Here is a 16165-nt window from a genome sequence, read left to right on the forward strand (position 1 = left end):
GGGGTATTTGGTAAATATGTCCAGTTATGTTTTCGGGTTCAGGGCTTCGTTGAGTCTTTACCGTGAATATCAGAGGGAGGTGAAGATCCCCAAGAATTAAAATTATGAATTTTTCCCTTAAATTGCGTCTTACTTGCAAAATGCAAAAGAAAGCGTAGACTAAAATATATATATATATCCTGGACTTTGAAAAATGATATTAATATATTTTAAAAGTAAAGAAGCTCCTTCAGAGCTATTAAAGAACTATTTTCTCCATGTTCTTCCAAATGACAAACTTATTTCCCTTTAAATTGTATTAGCATTTACAGAATACTTTGGCAGAAACAAGTGTTGATAAACGGTTAATATGTTCTATGAAAAAACTAAACTGAGCGCTAACTCTTCCCTACCTGGGCAGTGGATGAAGGACCAGTTGTATTTGGCCTCGCTGGGACACATGCTGGCGTTGAGGGCGGGCTGCGGGTTGGCGGGCAGACCGGGGAGGGTGGACGGCGCCGGCACCGAGGTCTGGAAGGGCCCGCGGTACGAGCCCTCGATGCACTGACCTTTGCCCGTGTTGCTGGGGTCGGTGCACCAACCGCAGCCCGGCTGGTCCAAACACTGACCGCAGGTTCTGTAGCCGGAGCAGTTCTCCGCTGCAGCAGAACACAGAACACAACAGCGGTTATAAAAACAAAGAAGGATATCTGTAAATGTGAAGAAATATGTGATTACCAGTGTAAAGAAAGAGCTTGTTCCCAGTGTAACTAAAGGGTTCTATTAATAAATGATTGCCCTACTATGAGTAGGTTTGTTATTGGGTGTTCAATCAGGTCCAACCTGTCCTAAAGTTTAAATTAATAACACCCACAACACCTCTACAGTTAATTTAGCTCATTCCTGATCCTTTGCTCATATTTTAATTCCTAACTCTCAGCCCTCGAGGGGTTTCCCCCCGCTTTTTGGCTGGAAGCAACAACTCGTATTTAATTGACCTGCCAGGTTAAATTAATGAAAATTGTTCTCCGCCGCGCACAGAACAAAGCACCAGCCGGAGACTAAGTTATCAAAACTATGAAACCAGATTATTAATCCCCATCTCATCAGCGGAAAGGGGGCCGCCGGTTTAATGTGCTCGGCTAAATGAAGGTAAAAAAAACAAAAACACACAATCATTTAAAAAGATGCTCCGCTCCAGAGAGCCACGGCGCCTTTTAGGGTCTTTTCTTTAATGTATGATTACGATCGATTACATATGCTAAAGTGTTGGGAGTAAATTAACTGCACGTGAGTTACTCCTCCCTCCATAAACATCTCGTGAATGGTTATGCGCGTAGCCGATGCAGCTCAAGTGAAGCTTTAAGTAGAATTCTGCATCATGTTTCATGTGTCGGAAAGAGAGAGTGAGTGTTTTTGCAAAGTGTTTTTCTACAGCAGCAGCAGTAATTTATTTGGAATAAATAGGAGAAGATCTGGGTAACTGGCATTAGAAGTACATGCAGAGATTTGTGCACACTTAAAAGTTAATATTTTATGTATAATCGATGGGTTTCTACTCCAGATATGCCGATGCCAGGGCTGCAGAAAGGTTCTTACACAGGTATGATGACATCATTGAGTCAAGGCAGCTGATGAATGATTACAAAGAACAATGCAGGAGATGAACTTATTACAACAGCAGAGAAGAGCCTCATTTTACTGCTATATCATTTCCCAGGAGGCTTCCTGTAATTTGGAACTAATTACAGGGTAAACAGGAAGGTCCTTAAAAGTTTCAAAAACAAGTAAATATTCATTAATTACTTAAACTTTATGCTGCAGATATGAAGATATGCTTGCATGTTCAGCTGAACTGTTTTGTTAAAGGAGTATCAGTGGTAGGCATAAGGAAACAATCATGAGGAAGATTTTGTGTATTTAGCATTTCGAGAATTCATTTTGAAATGTCTAGAATAAAGCTGAAATGTCAGTATTAATGCCAGGCATAAGCAAAAATCAGGAGAAAGATTTTATTTATTTTTTCTGAAAATTTTGAGAATTAAGTTAAACGTTGAGATTAGATTTTGAGAATGAAGTAGAAATATTGACAAAAAAAAGGCAGAATGTTGAGAATAAAATTTAAATGTTGAGAATATATGTTAATCAAACTACTAGCGTAAAGTAAATACTGAAAGTTCGACTGTGTTCTCGACATTTTAACTTCATACTAGAAAATCTAAATTAAAAATATTTTTAAAATTATTAAATTCCACCTCTCACCTTTTTTTTTTTTTTCTTATGCTTTGCCCCAATATTCTTCCATACTTTTGCACTGGCTAAAGGATAAATTCATTATTAGGTGTATGACTTGAACACCGTCACTATTTTCCCTTACATATTCTTTCCCAGAGACCTCTTAGATGGAACACTGCAACAGTTGTCTAATCATAAAGTCCTCGTTCTCCATGAACACGTCCCATCATTGATAAAGGAGCAACTTTATGATTAACAACAGAAGCATTAAATTCAACGTCAAAACTAATAACTGCAGATGTTCAGTGTCCTGCCTCTCTACAGCGTCTAGCCACGGTGTTTTTTTAATTATCTGTGTTCTAATAAATGTTTGGAGGGGTTTCAATATCAGTCTACGCTCCTTTATGAAAGAGACAGGAAGAGCAAATTATTTTCAGACTCAATATTCAGAGCCTGCACATATTTACGGTGTGTTTTGCCAAAAGACAAGAATCCCAATGATTGTCTTAGTATTGAACCTGTAAATAAATATATGAGAGTGAGACAAACTGAAGAGAGTGAGGCGTCTTACGTGGACAGCTGTTCATGGTGTACCACTCCATACACTGTCCGAAGGGGAAGGAGGCGACGTAGGCGTTGGAGTCGACGCACTGCTTCATGTTGCTGCACCACATGCACTCCGAGCTGCTGCTGGTGCATTCGCTGCAGGTGGCTCTCATGGCGCACGGCGTCCGGCACTGCTTGGCGCTGTGGTTGGCTGGGGAACATTTTTAAAAGACGTTATTGCTCAAGACCTTTGGAGAATGAATTTGACAAAAATGTTTGGCGATGTCGATAACGGATGAAACAGTCAGAATTCAGAATTTTTTGTATCGCAAGTTGTGTAATAACCCTCAAATCTATTCACAAATTCATCTGCCTCCTAGTTTATTTCTGCTATTTCACACTGTAAAATCAACGTCCACTGTTTATATCTGTGCACCGCACAGTCTGAGAGCAGCTGGTAGCAGTTACATCTGCAGTTAAAGAGGTACTCCAACTTTATGGAAATGCATTACTAAATTGTTGGACGATTTGAAAGAGACGCATTAAAAATGAATATTCAACATGTATGCTGCAGAAGCAAAGATCTCCTGAATTAGCTCCAGTAGCTCTGAAACTCCGAACTAGTTGCTACTTTTTTTTTTCAAACTGTGTAGTCTTTAAAATCTACTGACAGCCCCTTCAACTTGAAGCAGAACAAAACTTGTCATCTACAGAAACAATCGCTGTGATCAAAGTACACAAAATGAGCTCCATGACAGTCTGATCAGACAGATGTGGGACGTGAGGAACAGAACTGAACATCAGGCAGAATCATTTGAAAACAGTAAATTCTGCATCTAAATGTCTCATGAGGCTGGGACAGAAAGAAACGTCTCATACTGCGTGATGCCAAAGATGTTATCATGTTTGCATCTTCGATCCTGCTTGTCTTTTAGCTTCAGTCTCTTTGCATGTACTGAAAGACTGCGATGATTTGTCTGTGTATAAAAAGTGTGCTATGATTTCTCTTAAACAACTCATGGCAGACATTTCAGATTGTTACTTCGACAGTGACATTAATCTATTTTTAACCTGGCATTAACTCGGTCTGTGATATAAATGCTTTGATGGGGAGAAGCACAGGGAATGATTAAAATATGGATTATTTTGTGCAACATTTATCCTTTTTTGCCAAAGTACCCCAAGTGTCCTGTGCATGTATTGTGGTTGTGTATTCAGGTGAGGTTGCATGAATCAGCATGTTATTTCATAGCTGCAATATATGTTGATAACTATATAAGGAAAATGTATTATTTTAAAATAATTGTCGCCAACATAAACTATTCCTTTATTTATTACGTCTTTTAAAAGGTATATATATTCCATTTTTATCCATGTCTTCTTTTTTAAAGATTTATGGCATTATAACTGTTTCAATACTGCACAAAAGACATAGAACAGAGAAAAACTGCTGCTGCTTAGGATTCAGGGAGTTTAAAAAGAGATGAATGACAACTTAGAAGCCAATAACTTTCTTTGCTGAAGACTAATGTGACATTTTTTATGACATCAAAGTCAAAAAATGATGTGTTTTTTTTTGTCAGGAATCACAACTGTATCCTGGATGTGAGCAACACAAACAGAAAGCATTATGTCAGCGATATTTCATCTAATGTGCATCAACACACTTTCCTATTGGTGAACCCACCTGGCCGCTCACACAGGCTGCCGTTCACCGGGTTGATGCAGGTTTGTGCTTTCAGTCCGCTGGACGCCGGCTCGGCCAGGTAGCCACAGAAGCCGGCGTCGCTGGGCTCCCCGGGGAGCCACTGCAGGGTGGTGTTAGTGAAGGGCGACATGTCCTCCCAGCACCAGTACGACACGTTGATCTTCCTGAGCCCCACCCACGGCGTCACCGAGGCCTTGTACTGCAAAACACACACATGACAGGGAGACAAAGTCAAAACATTTCCAAATTGTTTCACTTTAAAATTAAACCGCTGCAGGGTTTGAAAAACATGTTTTCCTCCCAAAAATTGCCAAAATTACACAATTTGTCACAGCCAGAAACTGTGAAAACAGACATTTTCTTTTTACGACTGTCCTAGAACAGAACATGTGTGACGAGGCCTTCTGTCGGAAAACGTTACCAAATCCAAACTCCAAATGAAAATGTTGCCAAAAATGAACCGTTTGCAAAACCGGATCCTGAAATAAACATTCAATTCTGGGCTCCTCATCGCAACAGAGAAGCCATGATTGACTCAGCTGACACCAACTGTCATGTGACAAAAATTCTGTGAAAATTCTGAAACATAAAAAATATAGTTATAAGGTTGTAAAATAATAGTTTAATGTCTATGGCATGTGGAGCCCCATTTTCTTTTCCAATATTTATAACACTTGTGGGCACTTGACAAAAATGTTGTATATAGATCCCATTTTAATCTTTTAATCTTATCAAAGAAATTGAATTAGCATGTTTTCTATTTTTAAGATTGATGGCATCATATTTGTGTTACACTGCACAAAAGACATTTTTGAGTTCTTCCTACTTTTCGCCATGATTGTTTTGCTTCCATAGAGGTACTGATATATTTCAATGAAAAACATTGAGTAAAATGTGACACCCTAAAACTGCTTGAGCTTAAGAGAGTAAAAAAAAAAAAAAAAAAAAAAAAAAAAAAAAAAAAAAAGGCTGGGAGACAACTTAAGTGTCAGGAACTGTGTAGCTGAAGACTAATGTGATATTTGGTAAAAATCAATGTCAAACACAGATTTTGATAGCTATGTTATTTTTTATTTTTTTCCTGTTGTCAGGAATCACAGCTTTGCCCTGGATGTCAGCGACGCAAACAGAACACATTATGTCTGCAATATCTCATTTGTTCTGACGTAAATCCCCCTCTGGACTGACGGAGCGCCGATAAAAGCAGCTTTACTCCACTTCACTCTGAGAGCTCCCTTATCCGTCCCATCTCTAATCAATGGCCACCCTGTTGCAGTAATAGTAGACAAAGAGAGCTCCATTTTCTCACAGACGTGGGTCGAATTCCTGCTCCATCAGGATTTCATTGCTTTTTTTTTTTTTTTTTGGGATTGATTGATCCATTCTGGAAATAGTTGGTACTGCTAAACAGCACAAATAGTGTCAATAAAACATGACAGGAAGACGTTCAAAGCATTTTATTGTTCAACTGGACAGTTTTGAGAACTATTTTTATTCCACAGGAATTAGGTTTTTACTTGTTCTCTACCTTTAAGCCCAGAGATTACCTGGAACTGACCAAGAGAATTGAATCTAGACCAACGGGGGAAATCTACACAATTTCATTAGTATGGATGGAAAACACTCTTTAATTCCAGCCCAGGCTTTGTGATTTAGACGGAAATCTTTTTGTCTTATTTAGCTCCAACGGGCAATTTGTAGGAGCGTGAGTGGCTCACACTGTTAGAAATGGGGGCTTTTAGAGAGGGATGCTGGGTGATCCTACACGGAAACTAAAGCAGGGCTGCGGCCGGAGTTCGTGTTTCACTGAAGTGCAGACCGGGTCGTTAGAAACTGAGCCCTCGTGGTTCACACACGCCGGATTATGTAACACTCTTCAGTGAAGTCAAGTTTAGACGCATATCAAAATATTTGGTATGATTTGACCAATAATGTGGGATAACGTCTTTCTACGGCGTCTTTTGATTCAGGAAATGTGATCGTATGAATCCAGTTATAGGACAGGATATGTGTCCTTAATGTAGACGCCTTTATGGTCATATATTGACAACAATTCCTTTTTTGGATATCTTCGTTATCCATTATTCTGCTGCGTATTTTTGGGATTGAACGATTCACCGTTGAGTTTATAAAATGACAGAAAATTGTGGGAAAAAAAGGCCTACCTAGGTGAGGTCTTTTCAAAAGTCCAAAAATCCAGTTTTTCGGTGGACCTAATCACAGCTACTTTTTTCTGCGTCTACACTTGAGTTCACTGAGGAGTTTTACATAATCCAGCATGTGTCAAAATCACTGCGAGAGAACAGTTCTAACGACTGATCAGGCGATGAAAATATAGAAGAACTGCCTGTCTGGTGTCATCACTGTCAAATACTAAAAAGACACAGTCGACTTAGCATTAAGAGCTTTACATTTATGTTTTCTCAAATAAGCTTTCAAATGTTTTCACAGTCAAGCCTCAGAGCTTCTTTCAAGATACATCCAAAGACAAGACAGTAACAAAGAAGCAGAACTATAAAAGATTTTAGATCTAAATTTGGACAATCAGCTTTCAACCCAGGAACATGATCAACTTGTTGTACCCATGTTTAGCCAATAGTACCGTAAATCAAAGTTTTTTTTTTTCTATGTGTATTGTATGATGTGCATTTCATTGTACTGGTGCAGTGTCTGTTGGTAGCGTATCCAGTTCACTCAGAACCGGCCCGTAGCTGCCTGCAGTGCTCATTGCTCACTGACTCTAGCAAATGAAGAAGAGTTTGGTTGTAACGTTAATCTTTATTTTATATTTTATTATATTTATCCAGCATCCAGCAGTAAAAGTGAAGTGCAGTCAATGATCCGCGGCCTGTAAAGGCCCGCTGCAGACGGCATGCTGGAGTTGGTCCGTGGAGCCCCCGCTGCTGCACAGAGCGCTGGTTGCTTGTTTATTCAAAGTTTATTAATGTTGAACGTGTCACATGTCCAAATTGAACCATATTTAACACCGCACGTCTTTGGGTCCCTGCAATACACCCGTTTGGGTGAAGTAGATCCGATCAACAGTTGTAGAGTATTGCAAAGGATAAACTATAAAATCCTTGCTTTATAGTCAGATTTTCTATATTTATAGGTTTAAAAGTAGTTTATTTTCATTGCACTATGTGCAAAAGCTAGAGTATATTTTCTGTGCAGCACATCCCTTTCATGCTCTGCATTAGAATTATGTTGAATTGCATTTGTCCCTATCAAATAAAATAAATTCAAATTTCAGAGGGAGAAGCAGATGAACCATCATTGGAGAAGCAGGTAGAACCAGAACACTGTTTGTACGTTTGTTTGAAACTGTACTATAACAATTGATTGATGTTCAAAACAGTTTACAATACATTTTTGGTCAATCTATAACATGAATATGTATGTAATAAATTCCAAAATGACATTAAACCTAATAACAGGCTGATATAATAGCCGTGAAGTTTAGCCACGAGTCTGACCCTAATTATCTTAAAGCTCTTAAAAAATGTTTCTTTACAATTTAACATTTGAGCAAACACTCAATTCAGTGTACAGTGAAATATAAGCTTACTACGTATCGATGTATGCTGCTTGACTTATTGTCTGTATTCTGTGTGTATAAATGAGATGCAGAGACTGAAGCTAACACCGAGCGTCTCCCCGTGAGTCACACGTCTACCTCCACACATGTGACCTGCCTCTGATGATATAAACAGCAGCTGGCGATGGTTAGTCGATTGTTAGATTTCTGCGTCTTTGCTCTAATGGAGCGAGTAAAGAGACGTCTGAGGAAAGAATCTGTTAGTGGAACATTTGTTTCACGCTCACTGGGCCGAAAATCACAAAGACAAAAAGAATCGGAACTGAGCTCACCTGCAGAAAAAAAAAAAAAAAGAAAAAAAACAGCAATTCAAAAGAGAGCAGCCACAAAGATACCTCAGCTTAAAAATAAGGTGCTCAATGGTCAATGCTTTGAGATAACACGAGAAAAAAAAGATGGTTTGTTTGTGCTCCTTTATAGATTTCTTTCTTGCATCGGAGTCTCAGATCTTGTTGGATTATGTTTTCTTGTTTCATCTGCCTCAACATGAAAACATATGCCAAAGAAAAAGGCTCTGAACAGAATATTTTATTCTTTGAGCTGAAATAGAATTCTTCAGTCTTGGTGTTTTTTTGCGGTATTCTTGCTGTAACTGTCTATTTTATCTTCAGCCCTCTCTCTCCCTCGCTTTCTCTCTCTCTTTGTGTGTTTGATATCTTTGTTGCTGCCGGCGTGACGACTCAATTTCCCCAAGGAGAAAATTAAAGTTGGTCTAATCTGATGATTAATATCCTCCTCCTCCTCCTCCTCCTCCTACTTACCACCACGCTCATTATCTGCAGCTCCTTCAGGACAAAGTCCACCTTCTTCTGCGTGGTCAGCGAGGCCAGGACGGCGTTGTGGCTCCTGCAGGCCAGCTTGGCGTTGTCGTACGTGTCCTTCGCCGTGATGAACTTCAGACAGGAGTTTCCCACCAGGTGCCAGCTTTCACCGCACACGTTTTCTGGAACGGAAGGAACCAATGAGGAGTTGGTACTAGAGACACTACAGGTCGGTAGGCTGAGATGCAAGTTGACAGCGTGTCAGCGGGGCCAACATGGGTCTATCTCTTCTGGTTATCAAAGCTCGTCATCTATACATGAGACACTTTTTCCAAATGTGAAACTCTTTTTAAAAAAATGCAGCATCTATCTACCACCTCTCACAAAATATTTATTTTGTAGTTTTGCACATTCTCATAGATCTAAACTTGTATCTAATCCGGCTAATTATAGATACATTTGCTGATTCTGTTTTCAGCTTTCAACAGAGCCCATTAGTGAAACGAAACATGTTAACTCATATATATATATATATACACTCATATAACATCATATCACTTATGTTATTCTCAGAAATTAAACAGATAAGACAAATTGCCAAATCTATGAAAATAAAACCCAGAATGTAATAAACTTACATTTTCCAATGCCCGTCTAAGTCTATGTCTTAGTATGTCAGTGTGTGTGATGATATTTTTTAGAAATGATGTGTTTTTTTTATTTCCGTTTCCTACTAAGCACAGTTACCTGGCAGTGAGATGCACTCCTGGTTGCGAGGTTCCCACTGACAGTTCTGGTCCACAGCGCAGCTCTTGCAGCTGGTTTTCTTGTTGCAAACGTATGATGGGTTGTCCTTGGGGCAAACGTCAAACTCCCCAATGGCCCCCTGGGAAGAGCCAGCAGAAAAACACAACAGGTGTCAACCAAAGACGCTCTACAACAAAAGATGACACAGAACTGAGGCAGCTGTATGAAACGGTTTACACTTCAGGACTCCTAACTGGGTCCAGTCTAATGTAGTCATATATTTTGCATTACATTGCAGGGTGTGTTGCTGAGACAGAGAAAAGGTCTCAAACGAAACAATTTCTCCTGATGAAAAAAGCCGTTTTAGTGTCAGTATGTTCAGAAGATATGTGGCTTTTGAAATTGGCCATAATCTGTGTTCACATTCACTTCTCCTATTGGTGAAAAAGACTCACGATATATATAGGACTCAAAGTAAGCTCCACTTACTCCTATTGCACAATATAAAATGTTATTCCGTTATCAATGGAAGTCAATAATATGTTCTAGATTCCTAACATTTTGAAAAAGATTGAAAAGCTTGTGGCTACAATAAGAAAGAATCTTATCAGGTCCAAATTGAAATGGTTTTTTTTCCTAACATACAATGTATCTATTTCAGTAAAAGCCTTCTTATCAAAACTGTTAAGATCATCAAATGTTTGCAGTCAGAGAAACTGACCCGTTTAAATCAAATATACAAGAGACGAGTGCAGATTAGAGTGCTGGAGGAGACACTAACTGTCATATTGCATCTAAATGAGCAGTGACTTTAAGCGCAGACTGACGAATCAGACTCAGAGCTAGAGACAAAGACGAGTTCTTTATCTAATCTTTACTTAAAGTTGACATGTGACGATTTATGATGTGTAATAAATCTTAGAAGGAAATGAAAGGGAGTTTTGTACATTTATGTATCTTGTCCTATCCTGGAGTATTAATCATTACAGTAAGTCTTAGATGTTAATACTGTGGACATGATGTGTTTTATTTTGGGGTTAACAGGGTTAGTTAGCATCATTTGCCGTTTTCTCACCGTGGTAGAAGTGCAGTTGCTTCCCAGAGACAGACACTGGCTGGTGCACCACTGGCAGCCGTTGGTGTTGGCGGTGCAGCTGTAGCAGTCCGTGTACTGGTCACACCTCTCGTCAGCATCTGTGAAGAACATGGAATATAAATGTTTTTCTTCTTAAAAATAACATACAATTTTATGATAAATCGGACAGATGTTTGATATTAGTATGCAGTTCATTCACGTCAGTAGAAGTGACAATATTACACTATAAAAACTATACTAAAAGTCAAAACACAGAACTCGCCAGCGGGTATAAACAGATAAAAAGTTTCGTTATAACAACACTGCCAAAATAACACCCATTTACCACAGCCAGAAGCTGTAAAAACAAAAACTTTACGTTGGATTTTCAACTTTCCAACAGTCCATGAACACATCATGTGGGAAGAATGCTTTAGTCAGGGGAAAAAAGCAACCAAATTGAAGATTCAAATTGTAATATTTTATCAAAATCATCTTATAATAATAATAAAGCTTATAATGAGTTATTTCTTTGTGAGTTCTTCATGACAACAAATTACGTTTATATACACATTAGAAGCATTAATGATTCCCCCTTGTGTCTCCTGATGAAGGATGACAATGGCTAAAACTGTCCAGTCAGCCATTTGCTCATAATGGTGTTAAAATTAATTTTCCTCTTGGTTGGTTTGTAAAAAGTCAGCGTGAATAAGAACCTAAATCATCTATATTCTTTTGTTTTTTCCTTGGTCCGGACTAAATGAACCAAACTACAGATGTAAAAGTAACTACTTGTATTATAAATTGATCCGCTGCTTATTAATAAATAATTTGGTTGGATAATAGTTTAGTTTATTTAATCTGGTGAATTCAAATAATAATAATAATTGTATTTATATAGCACTGTTTTGACAGACAAAGTAAAAATGGTTATTACAGATAGGTTTAAAATATCTTTTTTTGGGCGAAACACCAGATCAGAAATATATTCAATTTAAAACTGAGAAAAGCAGAAGATGCTCACATGCAGTACGTGAATGTTTTGCATTCTAATCCGATAATTATAGTCAAATTATAATCAAAATCAGCTAATTGTTTGATCCAGTTTCTGCACATAATCTCACATAAAGAAATTACATCATTGACTTGGACAGCAGGACAGTTTCTTAAAAATGCATGAAGGCCACATTTTCTACATTTCAAAACCTGTCTCACACACACACACAAAAAAAAAAAAAAAACACCCTGCAGACACATTCTTTTGCCATTTTCACTCTCTGATGTGCGAGACCGCGTTGGCAGTCTGTGACAAACAAGCCGCTCCTGCCAGTTTATGCGTGCCATCGGACATCAGCGCTGTGAATGCAGATGAGTTCTGCTGCAACTCCAGGAAAAGACTGCGAGGAATCTCAAAATAATCTGGGATTAGTTTCACATGGCAGACGTGGCACCGACGCAGGATTTCAAAGGAGAGACGGTGGTGGCGTCACCTACATGATCGGGAGGTGCAGGAGGCTGGTATCTGCTGCTGCTGCTGCTCGTCTCCCATGGCGATGCCCTCCCAGGGTAGACAGGTCCCATGGGTGCTGTTCCAGACGCAGTGGATCCCCGGCCAGGCCTGGCTGCAGGACTCCGGGCCGGAGAAGGCCTCGCAGCTGGGCGAGGTGTAGACGAGGACGTCGCTGAGCAGCAGGCTGTTGAAGCCGCCGAACACGTACATCACGCTGCGGGAGACAATGGAGAGGAGAGAGATGTAAGGAGGGCTGCAGAGGTGAGAAGATGTAAGGGATTCAGGAAGTAAAGCAGGACGATTTAGGGCCCCCGCAATCCCCCCCCCGGGTTTCGACCTTTTTTTTTTGTGCACAGTGAGAGCCGGAGGAGCTTAGTGTGAGCGCTCTTCCTCTCCTCTGAGCTCCATCCTGCCTCACAAGGCTGCTAAATCCCTGACAAGTGGCACCTTCTTGTGAGGACAGACCTGACAGACCCCCCCAGCTGTGTGTGTGTGTGTGTGTGTGTGTGTGTGTGTGTGTGTGTGTGTGTGTGTGTGTGTGTGTGTGTGTGTGTGTGTGTGTGTGTTTGGATGTCGGGCACAGGGCATTTCTGAACATCTCTCCACTGGCCTCTGTTCAGCTGCATGGATTAGTGTGTAACTCTCTGTGTGTGTGTGTGTGCTGGTGGAAGCGGCTGTGCAGGGCTGATGGGTAATTTGCAGCGGTCTGATAAAAAAAAGTCCCCACGGATCACAGAGGGCACACTACAAACCCGGTTTTGCTCTGGACGTCCTGCTGAGCGCACGGATCAGGAGGAGGAGGAGGAGGAGGAAGAGGATGATGTGGGAGAATGAGCCGCCTCCTTTTGTTTCTCATTTTAAAAAGGTTGTGGAGAAGCAAAAGACGACGAGACAATGAGAGTTTTTGTGAAGTTAGAAAAGGTAAAAAAGTGACAAGGCACGGAGGGGCCACTGAATGCAGAAATGCAGGTTTTTTGTAGAGATATAAAGGATATCAACTTTTAGAAAAGGTCGATTGTTCTAGAGTTGATAGCAAACTCGCTCCAATTTTAGTTTTCAATCCAGACAGCAGGATTGTAGAGTTTTGAGGCTGAGTTTAAGGCCAGACTGTGGAGTGCTTTAAAAGCAAAGCGGAAAAACCTTCAAAATAAATTCTAAAATCAAGCGGAGGAAAATGCAAAGAGGTGGAAACGGGGGTTGGAGGATATGTTTTTGTTTGACACCATATTTACCTGCAACATCACTATATCCCCAATTTACATTTAAACCAAAAATGATTCCTTTGACTTTAAAACATCTTCCGAGAGTACTTTTCTTTTTTGTTATTGTGACCAATTTCCTCTGAACTACATTTTCGGTTTTTTCTTTTCTCCACATAAGTTCTTTCATCATTTTGTTTTCAAACCGCACTCCAAAGCACTTTAAAACGTTCTCTCCCCAACACCAAAAAAAGTTCAAATTAAAGCTCAACATCCCGTCTCTAAAGTCTGTGTACCTGTGATTGAATCCGAATTAGATCAATGAACGAATCGGATGAACAAACTCTTAATTGCTCCTGAGAAACAGGAGTCATCAGCGAGGATTGACTCGAACAGGCCCCGCTGATTCATGTTAATATTTGATGCGTTCTCTTCCAACAGGATGTATGATTTAATATGGATCGCTGTGTCTCGCTCTGCTGCGGGAGCACATAACACTTACCGATGACTCATCCCTTTCTAGTCGCAGCACCCAGCACCCATCACAATCTATTCCGTATCGCGCACTAATAATGAAATGTCATGTATGAACACACAAAGGATTATTTTTCCAAAAAGGTAACAACGTTTTTTTCCCCCAATTTCACCGTCTGTGTCAGCTGGCTTCAGTTGTTAGCGTTTGTCACAGTTTACAGAATGTCGGGCTGACGTAGGACTTTTTCTTTTGGCAGCAAAAGTTTGGTTTTTGTTGCCCTACATTTCTTTTGTGCGTAAAATAAGAAGCAATAATTGGAAAGTTTCTATCTTGATTATGTATTCAGCTTTATATAAAGTGTTACATGTTATAATCAGAGTCCCATGGGTACAAGGTGTGCCGAGTGGAAACAATTAAGAGTAAATAGAAAATAATAAGGAGTAAAGTATGTTTTTTTTGTAGCATGAAAACTAATAACGCAAGATTACATTATGTCACCTTCTGTTGGATTGTTAACTACATGAAGAGAAATTCAGAGACTCATTTTTGTAGCTGCATAAAAGTCATTGAAGTGACCTTGGCAACAGGTTTTCTTTTTAGAGGGGGTATTTTTAAAACTTAATTCTACCTGAAATCCTTCAGTCGATACTTTATTTATACTAGATACTAGTTCTGCTTTCAGCTTTGTGGTTCAATTCATAACTTCATACAAAGAGCTGTACTTTTTCTCAGAAGCAATCATTTGCAGCACCAAACATTGGATGTGAGCCTCTTGTTGAATGTGTGCAGTCTGAGCATTGTGCGGAAACACCCGTGTGTGTGTAGAGATTTGATCGGGAAGAAAAGAAACTGAAAAGCAGCCAGAAAAGCTGAAAAAGTCCAACAATGTCAATCAATGCAATCAATACAACTCCAACTCCTACATCAGATGCAGATACATGCAGAACACCTTTGCGTAACATATTCCATTTTCATATGTCTTTAAATGCCACGAGTGCATAATTAAATAGGAGTGGGCCCTGGTAGAACTCAAACCTGTCACCCTGGTTTACATGAGCTCCAGAATAGAGTTTACTGAGAGAAATCAGGTTGAGACTGAACATCTGAGAAAATATATATATATGTAATGCAAATTTCTCCTCTTAACTTCTTTAAGGCGTGGACTTCAGGTTTTACCCTCTACGGACCTTTTACATGTAAAGAAAAATATATATAACACACTAAAGAAGAGGGAAAAAGTGGAAAAGCATGATAGGGCCACTTTAAGAACTATATATGAGGAAAGAAATGTCTTTCAAATGTTTGTGCTTTTGTACAAATTGATATCTTATGTAAGATCCCTATCCAAAGTTTTGTTTTTATCTTATTTTGTTTCATTTCTCCGTAAATACATGCATCACATCGTCCATAAAGCCTTTCCACGCTTCACTCTGCAAACACTTTTCCTTCCACCTAAGTGCTGCATAGATGATTACCTGTCACTGAAGATGGCCGAGTGTCCGAAGCGATTGACGTCGTGGAAGAGGTCCGGCCGAGGCAGCACCGTCCACTCGTCACACGCTGGAACGCAAAGAGACGACACAACAGAAGTCAAGCCGTGTTGACATGCTCCCACACATCAAGTCATACGTGTCCTCAGCACTTTGGAAGTGCAGCTGACGTGACACGACCTTTAACAGCTCAGCTCCTCGGGGCTGATTAATGAGTCGGTTGGCAGAAAAAGTGCCCTTGATGGAGAGACGCCGAGAGTTGTGACGGCTACGGGAGCAACAATCATGGAGAGAAAATTGAGCCAGGCATGTGTGTGTGTGTGTGTCTGACATGGGGAAAATAAATATACTCATAATATACAGTTTCGTGCCGTGGTTAATGCAACACAGTGGATAACGCTGCTAGTTCACAGCAAGAACTGTGGGTTCAATTCCCAGCCTTAGACATTTATATTTGTAAGATGTTTTTTTAGGAGGCATTTTCAGCCCCCAAGGATGCGTCGCCATGACGATGTCTCTCTGCTGTGCTTGGCTCCATTTTGGTTCCCTCCAGCAGTGGAAGGATTATGAGACGATTGGGCACCTGGGCACTGACATGACAGGGCCCCCCCCCCAACCTCTGCTACATAGAGGACATAAACACTATGCAGTTGTGTAACCTCTTTTTGTTGTTGTTTTGTGCATCTTTGTGGTCATGTAGAGTGTATTTGTAGTTGTTTTGATCTTCTTGTAGTTATTTTTGTCTGTGGTTGGTTTGTATTGTTTTTTGTCTGCTTGTAGTCAATTTGTGTCTCTTTGTAGTCTTTGAGTGATGAACAGTGGTTGCAACGGTTTCTTAGTCG

The 16165-nt window shown here is 39.9% G+C and overlaps 1 protein-coding gene across 1 annotated transcript in view; it reads right to left on the reverse strand.

Moving 5' to 3' along the window:
• atrn (attractin) overlaps positions 1 to 16165 on the reverse strand; it is a 133021-nt gene that overhangs the window by 81513 nt on the left and 35343 nt on the right. The window contains 8 exon segments of the mRNA XM_054613316.1: positions 393 to 638; positions 2786 to 2971; positions 4448 to 4667; positions 8828 to 9009; positions 9575 to 9713; positions 10650 to 10768; positions 12144 to 12373; positions 15309 to 15393. Of these exon segments, the coding sequence (XP_054469291.1) occupies positions 393 to 638; positions 2786 to 2971; positions 4448 to 4667; positions 8828 to 9009; positions 9575 to 9713; positions 10650 to 10768; positions 12144 to 12373; positions 15309 to 15393 (1407 nt within the window).

Source organism: Anoplopoma fimbria, chromosome 15, assembly GCF_027596085.1.
Source record: "Anoplopoma fimbria isolate UVic2021 breed Golden Eagle Sablefish chromosome 15, Afim_UVic_2022, whole genome shotgun sequence".
NCBI classification, from domain to species: Eukaryota; Metazoa; Chordata; class Actinopteri; order Perciformes; family Anoplopomatidae; genus Anoplopoma; species Anoplopoma fimbria.